This window comes from Tenrec ecaudatus, chromosome 10 (genome assembly GCF_050624435.1).
Source record: "Tenrec ecaudatus isolate mTenEca1 chromosome 10, mTenEca1.hap1, whole genome shotgun sequence".
NCBI classification, from domain to species: Eukaryota; Metazoa; Chordata; class Mammalia; order Afrosoricida; family Tenrecidae; genus Tenrec; species Tenrec ecaudatus.
The window spans coordinates 13,827,972-13,842,250 of record NC_134539.1 but is presented as its reverse complement, the minus strand read 5'-3'; the positions used below and the strand labels follow the sequence as shown (position 1 = coordinate 13,842,250).

The following is a 14,279-nucleotide window of genomic DNA, read 5'->3' as shown; positions in this document are numbered from 1 at the left end:
CTGGACAATTTCATCTGAGGTGTAACAAAACACCCCATTGAGAAGCACACGTTAAAATCATAGGAGATTTTAATAAAGTGAATGTAAACTCATTTCTGAGTAACATTTATTTCTGGAAAGTACCCACAAATTCCACAGTATTTTTAGTTCTGGGAGCATCTCATTTACCTTACTTTTCCATTGATTTATGACAGGCAAGGTGCGTTTGGACCCACACTTTTAAAGGATAAAGAAAATTGAAAGTTCCTCAGCTGAATCCAGGTGGACAAAGCAGTAAAGATTTAAAGCAGTTTAATTTATACATGAGACAAAGTTGGTTGAAATAACCAAATTTTTGCAGGCACGGGTGTTACTTTTGTTACTCTTCCAAGAAGAGTTTGAGAGAAATGAATTTCTGGAGAGACTAAGTGCATATTTGGGATCATGTGACACACACACACACACACACACACACCCACCCCCCCAGCCCCTCGGCTGCTCTGGATGCCTCTTTGGGTATTGCTATCGGGAGACATTTGGATTTCACTCCGGCCCATTGATGCTCAGGACAGGTACCATGACAACTGAAGTGATGGCATGAGAGTAGGTGGCAGTGCAGATTGAAGGAGCTGGTTTCTTTTTTAATCATGGGCATCTTTGCTGTGACTTTGTTCCTGATGCTATGCTGGACATGGACATGCATCGGCACACATTTCTTTCATCGCCCATTTTCTTGTGCAGTCACAGAGCATAAAGCATCCTTGCCCATGTAGGTGTGCCACTCAAAGTGGAAGACAAAGGGCAAATGCCCAGCTACTCACGCTGTTACTCTATCCTTTATTCTGTTACCGAATTTGGGCAGCTTCACAAAACTTGATGTGAACATTAATATTAGATTGGTGTTTTGTGATAACCTGGGCAAGATGATGACCCAGAATAAAATCCTTATGTGTATCACTAGTGAGTATCGTTCATTTTTGTCTATGTGTATGTGGACTTACATCCACCTTGTACCCACTACTATTGATTTATTCCAACTTGGTGACCCTATAGGACAGAGTAGAACTGCCCCTTTGTGTTTCTCGGGCTGTAAGTCTTTATGGGAACAGAAAGGATCATCTTCGTTCCTTGGAGTGATTGGCAGAGTAGAACTGTGACCCTCGTGGTTACGTGGACCCAATGGGCAGTATTATGCCAGTGCTCCTTATCAACTTCAATTAAAAACCAAACCCCTGCCATCTGGTCAATTGTGAATCATCAACTTCAATGCATTGCCTTAATTTCCTCATTTCTATGTAACTCTGGGTTTTGTGTTATCAATAGTCTTTTTGTTGATCATTTGTACTCTTCTTCATTACTGTGATGTGACAAATATAGTTTTAGTAGATCAGCCCTTTGACACCCAGTGAATTCTAGCTCATAGTGACCTTAAGTAGGATTTCCAGAGCTGTAAATGTTTATGGAAGCAGAACGCCTCATCTTTCTCTTGAGGAGTGACTGGTAGGTTTGAACTGCTGACCTTGCAGTTAGCAGTCCAACATGCAACTCACTTTGGCACTGAGATTCATACCCTTGTTATCATAAATCTGTTAGGACCAATGTCTGAAGGCTCCTTTAAAACAAGCAAACAAATTTTTTGGCCTCACTCATACTGTTTATGTGTGTATGTGGTAGCTTTTTACTATTGTGGCTTATTGCTTGTGTTTGAAACTCACTGTGGGGAAAGTTTGCCAACAAAATGCTGAGTCTATTAGAGAGAGACATAGTCAAAACATCTACTGATGCAACTTAGGCCTATACCTAAGGGGATTAATATATATTTTAATTGTATTAGTTTGATGCACATATTAATATTCTGCTTAATTTTGGGAAAGACCCTTAAAGTTTTAAAAAGCAGTGCTTTTGAACAATATGCGTGATTATGCTGTGTTTCCAAGGAGCTTCTTAATTACAGAATGTTTTACCTGTTAACACATGGAATTGCCAGACTTTGGATGCTGAGTTTTATCATAGTGACATTATCCATATCAACGTCTTGGCATGCAGTTCTAGTTTTCCTTATACTTAAATGAAAAAATTAAAGAAAGTGCCAGTGTTTGCAAGATCACAGAACATTTGACCTTATGAAAGTTTTATTACAAAGTTGTAATAGTTGGCCTTGGAATTCAAATGTAGAGTTGGCCTTTGAACACAGGTTCTCTAATACATGGTGTGTTTTGAAAACACTGTGTGGGTTGTGCGTTTCCTGTGGTTCTCGTGTATTTCCCATTGTGGTTAGTATAGTCGTGTAGAACCTTGAATAATTCCATGGGACACCTGGGCAGTGCCAATAATGGTGCTGGGAAGGCTCTCAAGAAGCAGAGAAAAGTCATTAAATAATTTTTTAAAAAACCAAAAATGTTGGAAGGGCTTGACTGGTGCCCTAGGTTGAGGTCTATAGCTGTCTCCAGTGTAAGAGCCAATGTAGTGGGGGGGGGGGGGGCGGGGCAGCGGGGAGCATAAGCTTTGGTTATAGGTACACCAGAAATCATACTGCCATCATGTCAATGCCAACTCCTAGCACCCCTATAGGATCGGCCCTCGTGTGAACTTCTAAGACTGTAGCTGTTTACATGAGTAGAAAGTCCCAGTGTTTTCCCGCAGAGCAGCTGGTGGTTTTGAACTGCTGACCTTGTGGATTGTAACCACTATGTCACCAAGGCTCTTCTAACCCCTCCAGTGAGCGTGCAAATCATAGACTTTTGCAAAATACCTTTGTATCTCATGTTGAACTTAAAGATTTTATGTGAGCACAGACTACATTGAATATACAAAATAGGTGTTAATCACAGTTTATTTATCAGGAAGGCTCTGGCCATTAGTAAATTGGGGGGGGGGCCCTAAGTGTCCTTCATCTGAATTAATGTGTGCACTTTCGAAACAACCCCTTGCAGACGGCATCCATTTAGAGCCCTCTTTTCACACACATTTTTATTTTAGTATATATATATATATATATATATATATATATATATATATATATATATATATCATTGCATAGTTCCATCATATCAAGCTGAGTTGTAAAATTACTACCACAATCTGCTTCCAAGCATTCTTTTTCTACACGGAATCCTAGACGTCATCTCCCCTTCACACCTCCTCTACCGCTGTACTCCCCTCCCCACAAAACCCTTACTTGCCGTCTCTACCCGTGCATCAGTCCTGTGTTTCCCATGTCAAAAAACACAAACACATATGGCACAACTTCAAGAGGGTGACTTGCATTGACATGACTCCTCTGAGATACACCCTAATATGGACAGGCAGAAACCAAACAGATTACAGACGAGTTGAAGGTGTGAGGCGCAGACTCAGAGGAACATGGAGCCAAATCAGTTGCCTTGGAGTCCATTCCACCTCGGGGCAGCGGCATGTGTGCAGAGTAGAACTGCGCCCTGAAGTTTGCGAGGCTCGAGCCAATGAGAAGTGAATTAATTGCCGGGCTCTCCTTTGGAGAGGAGACTCTGGGTGGGTTTGAACCATGAAGCTTGTGGTTAGTAATCAAGGACTCCATCATTTGTGTCACCCAGGGTTATAGCCAACCCCAGCTCACTGCCCCCCCCCCCCTTTTTTCTCTCGAGCCAATTTTGTGTTCTTGATAGAGTTGTCGTGGGTAAGTGCCGCTGATCAGTGCTGACTCCTGGCGACCTCATGAAGAACAGAGCTAAACACTGTGTGGACCTGCTCTGTTCTCACAATTGTTGTTATGTGTGCGCCCCTCGTTGCAGCCACTGTGCCAGTCCATCTCGTTGAGGGCCTTCCTCTCTTTCGATATCCCTCGACTTTACCGACCATGCTGTCTTTCTCCAGGGACCGGTCTCTCCTGACAATATGTCCCAAGTTCAAGGCATGGATTCTTTCCTTCCTTGCCTCTATGGGGCATTCTGGTCGCACTGCTTAGTCAGACTTGTTTGTTCTTGAGAGAGCATGGGGTGGTTTTAGAATGTGTACAAGCACGGTGACTTAAAAGTTTGACACTGCCATCTGAATCCTGCTATTGACTCCTGCTATCTTCCGCCCAGACAAAAACCGGGCGCTGCAGGCAGCAGAACGCTTGCAGGCCAAGTTACGAGAACGCGGGGACGTGGCCAACGAAGACAAACTGAGCCTTTTGAAGTCCGTCCTGCAGAGCCCGCTCTTCAGCCAGATCCTGAGCCTTCAGACGTCTGTGCAGCACCTGCAAGACCAGGTAGGGCTTCGTTCCGCCCAGCAGTCGTTCATGGCACAGGTGGATCTTTGGAAAGGCTGGTGTGCTTCGGCAAGGCTGGTTTATGTGTGTGTTGATGCCTAGTTAACGCAGCCATTTACAACCTCCAAACGAGGCGTTCAGATTCACGTGCCGTTTCTCCCCCTAGTTATTTTCGTAATGGTTGTCGCGGGTTGCTGTGGATGATATGACATCCTGTTGAAAGCTGTGTGGATGCCGAAGACTGGAGTCTTATAGGAGAAGGAGATGATTAAAAATATGTGTCTGCTTGCTGGCCGGCGACGTGCTTGCCAGCATCACTGAACCCCGGTGTCCGTGTGGTCCTGCTCCTCCACACTCAGGGATTCAGTACACTCCTAAGCTCTGCGAGGAGCTTGGATTTGCATGCGATCCTGTGTAAGGAAGGGAAATCACCTCTATTTTGACAGTAGACGGAATCGTTACATTGTCATCAGTTAGCGGAATTGCACATTCTCACTTCTCAAAAGAGTGTAAGTAGCTATTGCTGCTATGACAGCATCAGGTGGTGACAAACAGTAGAACTTCTAAATGTAACACAGTGTTCTTTTTTTAAATCCCTGTAAAAATTATGAGCATTCAAAAGACCCAGCGTTTATATTAAAATCAAAGCATATCCCAGTGACAGCATGAAAACAGAAGTCAAATGTTCTTTGAACTTACTTAATATAATCACCGTTTCACAAGTGTTTTTTTTTAAAGTGTTTTTAAAAATAGCTTCTATCCTCACAAGGTTTGAGATGGATCGCATGATGCCTTCAATCCAAGTTAGTTCTCATGCTGATGTTTTTTTAGCATTAATGTCATGGTTCTGGATGACTCACTAACAAATATTCTGCCTTAGAAGGTTAAAAATGAAACTTGAAACTAGTTTCATAATTCAGTGAAAAACAGCTCTCATTAAAAAAAAGCTCCCCCAATGTGCCAAATACAAAAGCGCGAATTAAGGTATTGCTAACAGAGAGAGCATCTGTGTAAGGTCATGTGACTTTTTAAATCCACATACTTTGATGCAAAGAAGGTAAACCAAGAGCATCTTTGAAAATGCTTTCCTGTGGCCAATTATTTCTTATCCATTTTAAACATCATGAATTAGGAAAATAAGATATAAAAAATACCTGTATATAGTGGTACTTGTTCCTTTTTCCAGTTAATAGAAAACACTGGTTTCAGAGATTCGTTTTCTGAATGGGTTGGCAGGGTTTTATTAGAGAGACTAAAATATTAGCATCCTGATTATATGCGTCACTGTGCTAAGAAACATGATTTAGTTTTTCAGAGGGCGAAGATGTTAGACTGCTGATGCCTCCCTTTATGTGAAAATTCAGGTAGAATCAAAGAAAAGGTGGAACAAAAAGAGTGCTTGCATTAGGGAAAGCCACTAGCCTGGAGAGACCGCTGTGGACGTGTCCTCTAGCTGACCTCCACAAAGGGACTGGCGTTTGCAGGGGGGCCACACTTGCTGAATCGTCGTTTCCAATTGTTTTGGGGTCAGTTCCAACTCCTGGGGGACCCCATGTGTGTCAGAGTAGAGCTTTGCTTCCTGAATCAAACAAATCAGCTGCCCTGAACTTGCCACTGACTCCTGGCGACCCCAGGTGTTTCCTAGGGGAACTGCACTCCCACAGAGCTGTCAAGGGAAGTGATCTTTGGGAAGCAGATCACCAAGCCTTTACCTCTGAGGGGGTTTGAGTGGGAACCTTTTGGATAGCAGGCAAGCACTTAACCCTGTGCCACCACCCAGGCACTTCCTGTGAGCCAAAACGAGGGGACGGACGGACATTCTGGCTGGGGAGCTTGTTCTACCATGTATAAATGGCAGGGATTGGTGCCAAACGTTGATGGTGGCTCCCAGACTGCTTAGGTCCCATGCAGTTTGGTTGAAATATACTTGGAAAACGATTGAGCATAATGTGATCAAGGCTCATTTGATGAATTCTTTTTTTTTTTTTTCCATTTTGGAATTCTGTAGGCAGGTCTTCCATGCTTCAGAATTTTGACTTTTGTTCAACTCTCTATAGAGGGGGATCCTAATGCTAACAAGGACCAAGGGCAACATCCAGCCCAAACCACAGTGGCTTGCCGAGCTTGGCTTGTTTGTAAGTGAGTGCACTGACATCACGTTGACATTGACTTAGCGAACCCCTGTAGAACTGACCCTATGGGTTTCCCAGACTGTCCAGGCGTCGAGAGCCCCATTGTTTTCCCCTGCAGTGGCTGGCGAGTTTGAACATCTGACCTAGCGGTTCGCATCTCAACCCATAACCACTCTGCCACCAGGGCTGTCTCGTATTTAAGGGGAGAGTCAAAACTAGAACTCTTGTTTTCTTGTCTTGGAAGGCCCATTCCTCTCTGTCTAACTCTCTCTGCCATCCTGCTTCCCCCACCCATTTTTTTTTTAAACTCTACAGCCTATATTACATTATTATTTCTTCTGGGTGAAGCTTGGTTCCTAGAGCCCAAGAGCTTCATTTTCATGAAAACCATCGACAAGTCTTTATAGTTTATGAGAATCTTCACTTTGATTTCCATTCTTTGCTCCTTTTGCTCCATTTGTTTTCATCCAATTTTTTCTTTGTTTTGATGAACAAACATTTTGAAAAGTGTGTTATTTTCTTCTTTCAACTTTTATATGTACATATTCTGGATGTTATCCTGTTTAAGTTTTTTGGGTATGCACCAACTGCTAATATTGTTACTACTTGTAATTGGAAAATTAAGGTATTTGTGGACCAAAATACTTTGTCATGAATTATACCTCTGGCAACACACAGTTTTTCTTTATCACCTCACACTTAAACTGAAGTTTCGCGTTTATAATTCCATAGTCTCGGCAGGCTCAAGTTGCTGTCTCCGTCTTTGTTAGCCCTGCCAGGAAATGAGCCCTCCGAATCGCTCCATCATTCTTCTGGCTCTTACAGATGCAAAGGGGGTGAATAAGCAGAAAGCACGAGGTCTATGCAGCGTGCTGGAGAACATGTTCATAATGCTGCATTAGTGACATATGCTGACATGCCATGTTGAATTAAGCCTACAATTTTTCCATTCTCAGACACCTCTCAGTGCTTCAATTCAATAAGGTTTAATTTTTCTAATTTGCTTTCTCAGTATTAAGACTGCCCTCAGAAATCAAACTGTTTCCCTTTGGCAAATTAAACACTTGACAGGTGTGTAACTGAGAGGGCAAAGAAGCCATGCCCTGAAGGGATGTGCTATTTAAATATTGTCAAAAATGTTAACAGGTCTGAGAGTATAATTGATGCCTCTGTTTAACTCTGCCGCTTTGCGTATTGTTCTTACCGCCAGCTAAAAGGATGTGTGCGATTAAACCTGAATGATCCCTAATAACACCAGTTCATTTGCTATTGCATGATTCCTGCTTAAGTGAAGAGAGGGAAAAAAGAACCGTGACTGGGTGACAATGATCTGTCACATGCAAATTCTCAAGTCATGTCCTCACTGTCACCTCGTCATCACAGCTAATAACTCCAGAGCTTAATGAGTATTCATGACAGAGTCCCCACTATTGTGGGGGAAATAAACACGTTAGCAGTTTAAGAATAGAAACTTGTCAGCCATGGGGATATTCAATTTGCATATTTATCCCCGGAACTTTCTCCAGGCCACCATAGACCCATACTGCTTTCCTGATTGCTGAATTGCCTGCTTTTAGGAATTGACTGTGGACACTAAATGGAATGTCTTCTTACTCCGAATTACTTGTAGGAAAACCATGAATTAAAGTTACTGGTCCCAAGAGAAATTTAGTGCTAAGACTTAAACATGGTCCTGCCTACGTATGTTTGTAAGCTGTGGCCACAGCGGCCAGGTTGAAGATGGAGCGACTGACACAGATAATTCCCGTGGCAACAACAACAACCGCTTCCAGGGAAAGTGAGCTTAACGCCAGCGCCATGAAGTTGACTCTGATCCTGGATGACAGAGCAGGATGGCTTCACAGAGTTCTGAGGCTGTCAGGCTTTTTGGAAATAGTTTGGCTGCTCTTTGTCCTGCCGCTGGCTGGCCGGTGGATTCAAACCATTCTCCTTTGGGGACAGCCTGACACTGACGGCAGTGTTGCACCAGGACTGCTGCGTACATAGACCTTAGGACACAGAACAAGTGCACGCTGCATGTGTCAGTCCTCACCAGCCTTCTGGGACCGTCATGTTCAATTCAGTGGTTTTGTTTGCTTATATTTCCAACCATCTTCCCCGTTTACCTTTCCAGAAAAGTCTGGTGAGGCAATGTGGCTGGCATGCATATCTGTAGATTAATAAGATATGTGTGTGAAAAATTAAGGCAGTATTTCTATTTTTGTTTGTTTGAAATTTTATGACATCTCAAAGTAATTGGTGAGGTACTGGACAACCATAGATTCAAAGCTGAAAACCAGTGTTCAGTAGTCATTGGAATAATTAGATCCTTCTTTTTAAGGAGCTCTGGTGGTGTAGGGGGCTATGCTTTGGGCTGCTGGTTAGCAGTTTGAAACCACCAGGTGCTGCACAGGAGAAAGATGAGGCTTTCTACTCCCATGAGGAGTTTCAATCTTGGAAACCCACAAGGGCAGTTCTCCTCTGTCCTGGAAGGTCACTTTGAGTCAGAAGAGACTTGGTGACTGTGAGCTGGTGGCGTAGAGTGCTACCCACTGATATGTTGACCACAAGGTCACTCTCTTAATCCCAATAGGTGCAGTGAGGAAATGTTAAGGCCTCTTGCACCCCCCCCCCAAAAAAAACTGTACCATCTTGCAAACCCAAAGTGTCAGTTCTGCTCTGCCCTGTAGGATCGCCAGACAAAGCATTTTTTAATTGTTGATGTTCTTTTTTTTGTATTCTTGAAATGAAAACTCACATGGAATAAAATTTTGTTTTATCTTTCTATGCTTGCCAGTTTAACTAGACTACATTCCAAAAGTAATGAGAACAAATTTAGGACAGTGAACCATGTGGGATTATAGATTATTCAAAGGTAAACTGAGGCACACATGAGTGGATGTGAACTGTCAGAACGGGAAGGACGGGGTTACTGACACTGAACCTGAGTCCAAGCATGCCTCGGAGCTGTTGCAGGTGCAGTTCTAGGCCAGCGCAACATGGGAGATAGAGCAATTAAGTCTCCGTTGACTCTCCAGCACACGCAAAGCCTACGTTTGCATGGGACTGTCTTAAGTGTGCAAAGTGTAAACTATTATGAGAATCATCAGCTGCCGAGCTGGCACAAACCTTCAATTTATAAAACAAAAAACAAAAAACCAAAAAAACCCCTCAGTGTCTGCAAAGCATTGGACCATCAGATAAGTCCGTATATTACTGAATTTTAGTTTCCCAAGAGCAAATCCTCCTCACTTTCTGGGGGGAATAATGAGGGGAGGAGGATGGGGGTAGGGAAAGGATAAGAGCATCTTGTCTTTCTCAGTCTGAGCTCGTTTAGCAACCAAACTTCTCCTTGCCAATGAAAGATTTAGCGACCTTTTGATAGAGGGCTCACAATTCACTTATTAATGAGCACGTTGAAACACTTGAAATCAGTGGAAATGCGCTGGATAAGAGGCCAGAGGGTGAGTTAGTCCCTTAGTACCACCGCGTCTTGCAGAAACACCAAAAGTGAGTGGCGTTAACCAACCGAGACGTACTTCCTCACAATCGAAGAGGTTAGAAGTGAGAACTGTCTCCCTGTATGGGCTTCACAAGAAGGTCCTTGTCTCCTTTGCACTTCTGCTCCTGCCATTCTCTGTGGAGCTTGGGATTTCTCCTTGCCCTTTCTTCTTGCTCCCTTCGCTTGTTTGATCTCTTTTCAATCTCATCTGGGATGGACTTAGACACATTCTGCACTAACACTGCCTCTGCACCCTAACAAAGAAGCCCATTCTCAAATGGGATTAACACCGCACTTATAAAACAAAATAAGAAACTCACTTTCACCGAGTTGATTCTGACTCATAATGACTGTATAGGACAGAGTAGACCAGCCCCTTTGGGTTTCTGATGCTCTTTATAGGAGCAGAAAGCCTCATCTTTGTCCCCCAGAGAGACTGTTGGGCTTGAACTCCTGACTTACTTGCTGTTAGCAGCCACTAGAGCTCCGACTGCAGAGAGAGGTATTGGGATTTACAGCAGGCTTTTCAGGAGAAGAATTCCATGCATTACAGAGGGTTTCACTGTCTAGAAGGACGGATAGGACCTACCTATGCATCTATGTCCGCTCAGGGGTTACATAGAAAAAGGATGGGGGAGGGGGACAAGAGCAAAGAGTTACTTCCTTTGACTAGAAGAGAACTCATCATTGGAGATAATGTATAAGTTGAGTCTGGAAAGATGGTTGGGATTTTCTGCAGGTGTGTGTGTGTGTGTGTGCGCGCGCGCAGTTTCAAGCAGGAAGCAGGCACACTGTTGTCAAGGGGATGGAGTGGTTAGTTTTTCTGGGGATGATTTTGCAGATCCTTTCCAGGGAATCGTTAGTAATGACTGGTGACATTTTTGATTGATGCAAATATTTGTCATCCCTGGCATCTAACAAAATAATTAGGATGTTCTTCAACATTCGGCAATGTGTGGCAACCTTCCGCCCCACCACACACATGCCAAAGAATTAATGGGTCCCCATGTCGATCAAGGAGCCCTGGAAGTGTAGGGGTTATGAGTTGTTTTACTGTCTGAAAGGTCAGCAGTTCGAAACCACTAGAAGATCCCAGGGAGCTAGATGGGGCTTTCCCCTGTCCTCACACAGTTCCCATCTGGGAAACTCACCGGGTCAGTTCTGCACTGTTCTATAGGGTCACCATGCATCACGGGTGACTCAATGGCAGTGAATTGGGTTTTGGTTTCTCCTGTCGATAGTACCAGGTGGAAAAAGCCTGGTCACTAGACCTGTACAGCCTTATTATCCGCGCATGGGATCATGGGGAGGGATCAGGGGGCACAGCAGGATGGGTTTACAAAGGTAGAACTCTCTAGGGCTCTTCAAGCCTTTGTGATAGGTAAGACCTTCAATGATGTGAAAAAGCTTCTTAAAGAAATGCGTCTTTCCCGCTGTACTCCTGAGAAGACCGTATCAGATCCTAGATAAGGTTGACAATTCTGTCCAGGGGATCACTAGGTCACATATAGCTTGTGTTTTGTTTGCTTCTCTTTGCTAGCCTGATGCTCTGTCCAAAAACTGGAGCCTATTATAGAGAACCTAGAAAAATCGTCCGTGAGTCCTCTCAAATGTTTAGTGCAAGCAAGGGGTGTTAGGCAGACTTTTGCGCCCCCGGGGCATGGCGGGAGGAGATGCAGATTTGTCAGACGGCTTGTTGCTCCTTGATGACTCCCATCAGAGGGGTGCTGTTCCTGTGTTCTTCAGGTCTCCTGGCGCAGAAATGCGTGGGCTTCCCCAGCTTCCTTTCGATCTTAGAAGACTGACGAGAACATAACTTCTCGCTCGGTGCCTTGTCATTGCGGCAGAAATGAGGATGATTCATCTGTAGGCTTGCTATCTGCCACAGGGAAATGACTACTGTCGCCCAAGAACGCCCAGGTTAAATTATGGCTTGCTGTCCGGGGGAGGGTGGAGCACAGAGGACGAAAATATGCCTTGATCCTGTTAACAAGAATTGGCTAAAATTGGAATGGAATCCCTCACAGTTAATACTGATTGTGAAGGTGAAAACAGGGTTTTTTTTTCCCCTCTGTCTGACCTCTGAAATGATTTTAGCTGGACAATAGAGCGTTGCAGTTCCAGGAGAAGTGTTTAGCTTTTGAGACTTCATTGTGCATTTTCTAGAGGAATTAGATGAGGACTGAATCTCATGTTTTCACATTCACCATAAAGTTTATTTACTGTCGGAATTTCAAATACTTTATTTTTGGGCAATAACAGCTTTTGAATGTTTGTTCCTTAAATTAAAAGTTTGTAAATATAGAGCCCTTGAAGGGACTGAAATTCTTGTTTTATCCCGGGCAAGAAGGCACTGGATTTTATATAGTGCTGGATTAAAATGCAACACCATCTTGCAATTGGGCATGCATGTGTGTCTGAAACAGCAAATGGTGCTAATTGTGTGATTTTTTGGCGTGTGTTTTGGACAGATTAATGGTCTTTGGAGAGAAGGGGCCACGTGAAAGGCACTGGATGTCCTTAGATTTGACTCCAAAATCTAAGCGAGATGGAGGTTCATTTACATCTGAAGTTATAACAATAATACCAATAGCTTCTCCTGAAAAATCCTTTTAAAAAACCTGATGGTGCTGTCAGGGGTTCATGTTGGGCCGCTAGTTAAAAGGTGGGCAGTTCAGAGCCCGGTTATTCTCAGGGAGAAAGACGAGGTTGTCTGGGCCCATGAAAATGGAATCTCCTAGACTAATGTAGGATGGCATTGGGTTTGGGTTTGGACCCTGAGCCTTGCGAGTTCATTCACCCCTCTTTGTCCCCGTGGGAACACTGGGACTTAGAGATTGTGCAGCACAACCTGGGGCAGACAGTTACTTCTGGCAGATTTAGAAAGTTTGTATGACCCCTGAAGTCAGTGTTGTTGTTTTTAATTTCTAATTGACACTGTTTCTGAATTCTTAGTTTTTTTCTATACAAAGAATCCAATTGAATGAAAAAGCAGTTAATAATATTAATAAAGAGAAATATACTTAAAGCTATTATGCATATAAAATATACACATATGACATAGATACCTGGACAACAGTGCTATATAGGAATGTACATAACATGGTGCGTGTGCGCATATATAACATTTACACACACACTTGCACACCAGACTGAGTGGCTGAGACCGAAAGACTGGGAGATGTCCTAGGTAAGCTTTAAACTTTCAACTGAAAGTAACCTGTGGCGTCACTTGTAGCTAAAGAGCAGATTGGTTCACAAAATAATGACTATCACTCATAAGTACTGTGAAAAAATCACGTACAGGAGACCGAGCAGCATGTAAGGGGCAGGGACTTTGAGGAAGGGAAAGGAGAGCCAGGAAGGGACTATTCCGTATGCTTCCACCTTGGGGAGAAGGTGACCCAGGAGACTGGACAACTGAGGTTAGTTGCTGGAGCCGACCCTGCTGTGTGGGCAGCCCCCCAAACGCGGTCTAATGCTGTTAAAGAAACAAAAGGCAAAATCACCCGATTTCACATACGTACAGCAAATGTATCCGGGCACTTGTGAAAAATTCTTAGCCCTACACAGCAAACCCGTTGAAGGAGTGAGTTGCTAGGCCTGGGGTCTCAGTTTATGTTTCAAAGTTCATATTTCACAAACTCCAGCCCCTTAAACTAAGACTTCCCTTGAACTTTCCCCCCAAATCTTAACCAAAGAGCTTTTAAAAAAATACAAGCCACGACTTTTCTTGAGAATGATGGGGCGCAAATGAACGGAGTGAAGTTGACGCACTGTGGAGTGGCGACGCGATGGCGGCCTTTGTGTCTCGTTCCTTGTGAAAATGCTCGTCTGGGAGGCTTGGGTTCTGTTTTACTTTGACTTCTCACTGAGCAGACTGTGAAGAGTGAGCGAGTTTTATTTGTCTCCTGGAAATGTGTGACTGGTAGGAACAATACTGCAAACATTCTAACACGTTGTTTGTCTCAATTTTCAATATCTGAATTACTGAGCTAGTTGCTCTGGCGCTTGAGCCGGCTTGCCTTTTTCCATGTTGGTAACGTCTCCCCTTTGATTGGAAAGGTTCGGAAGTCATCTGCCGCGGCTGGAACCTTCGGCTAGCTGTACTGTTCTCCCCCGCCCCCCTCACAACCATCGCGCGGAGGCACAGAAGTGTTGAGATTCAAATAAAGGAAGGGCATGTTGCAAATGCACATAAACACACATGCCTTGACTGCAGCGTCTGTGCTGTGCTCCACTTGCCATGGCTTCTTAACGAGCGCGAAAAACAAGGGATAGAATTCATTGTATTCTCTTTTGCATGTTTAGCATCCATTCATTCCTTTTAGGGTAAATGCCATGCCGTGTGTCATCTGTGAGAGCCTGTGCTTAGTACTTTACTCTTGCTCAACAAGCAGTTGCTTGATATTTCATGTATGAATGTTTTTAATTT

The 14,279-nt window shown here is 43.7% G+C and overlaps 1 protein-coding gene across 6 annotated transcripts in view; it reads left to right on the top strand.

Moving 5' to 3' along the window:
* MPDZ (multiple PDZ domain crumbs cell polarity complex component) overlaps window positions 1–14,279 on the top strand; it is a 187,616-nt gene that overhangs the window by 37,133 nt on the left and 136,204 nt on the right. For all 6 annotated transcript variants that reach the window (XM_075559920.1, XM_075559919.1, XM_075559916.1 and 3 more), the window contains exon 3: window positions 4,044–4,210. In XM_075559920.1, coding sequence (XP_075416035.1) covers window positions 4,044–4,210 — 167 coding nt within the window. The remainder of the gene's footprint in view (window positions 1–4,043; window positions 4,211–14,279) is intronic.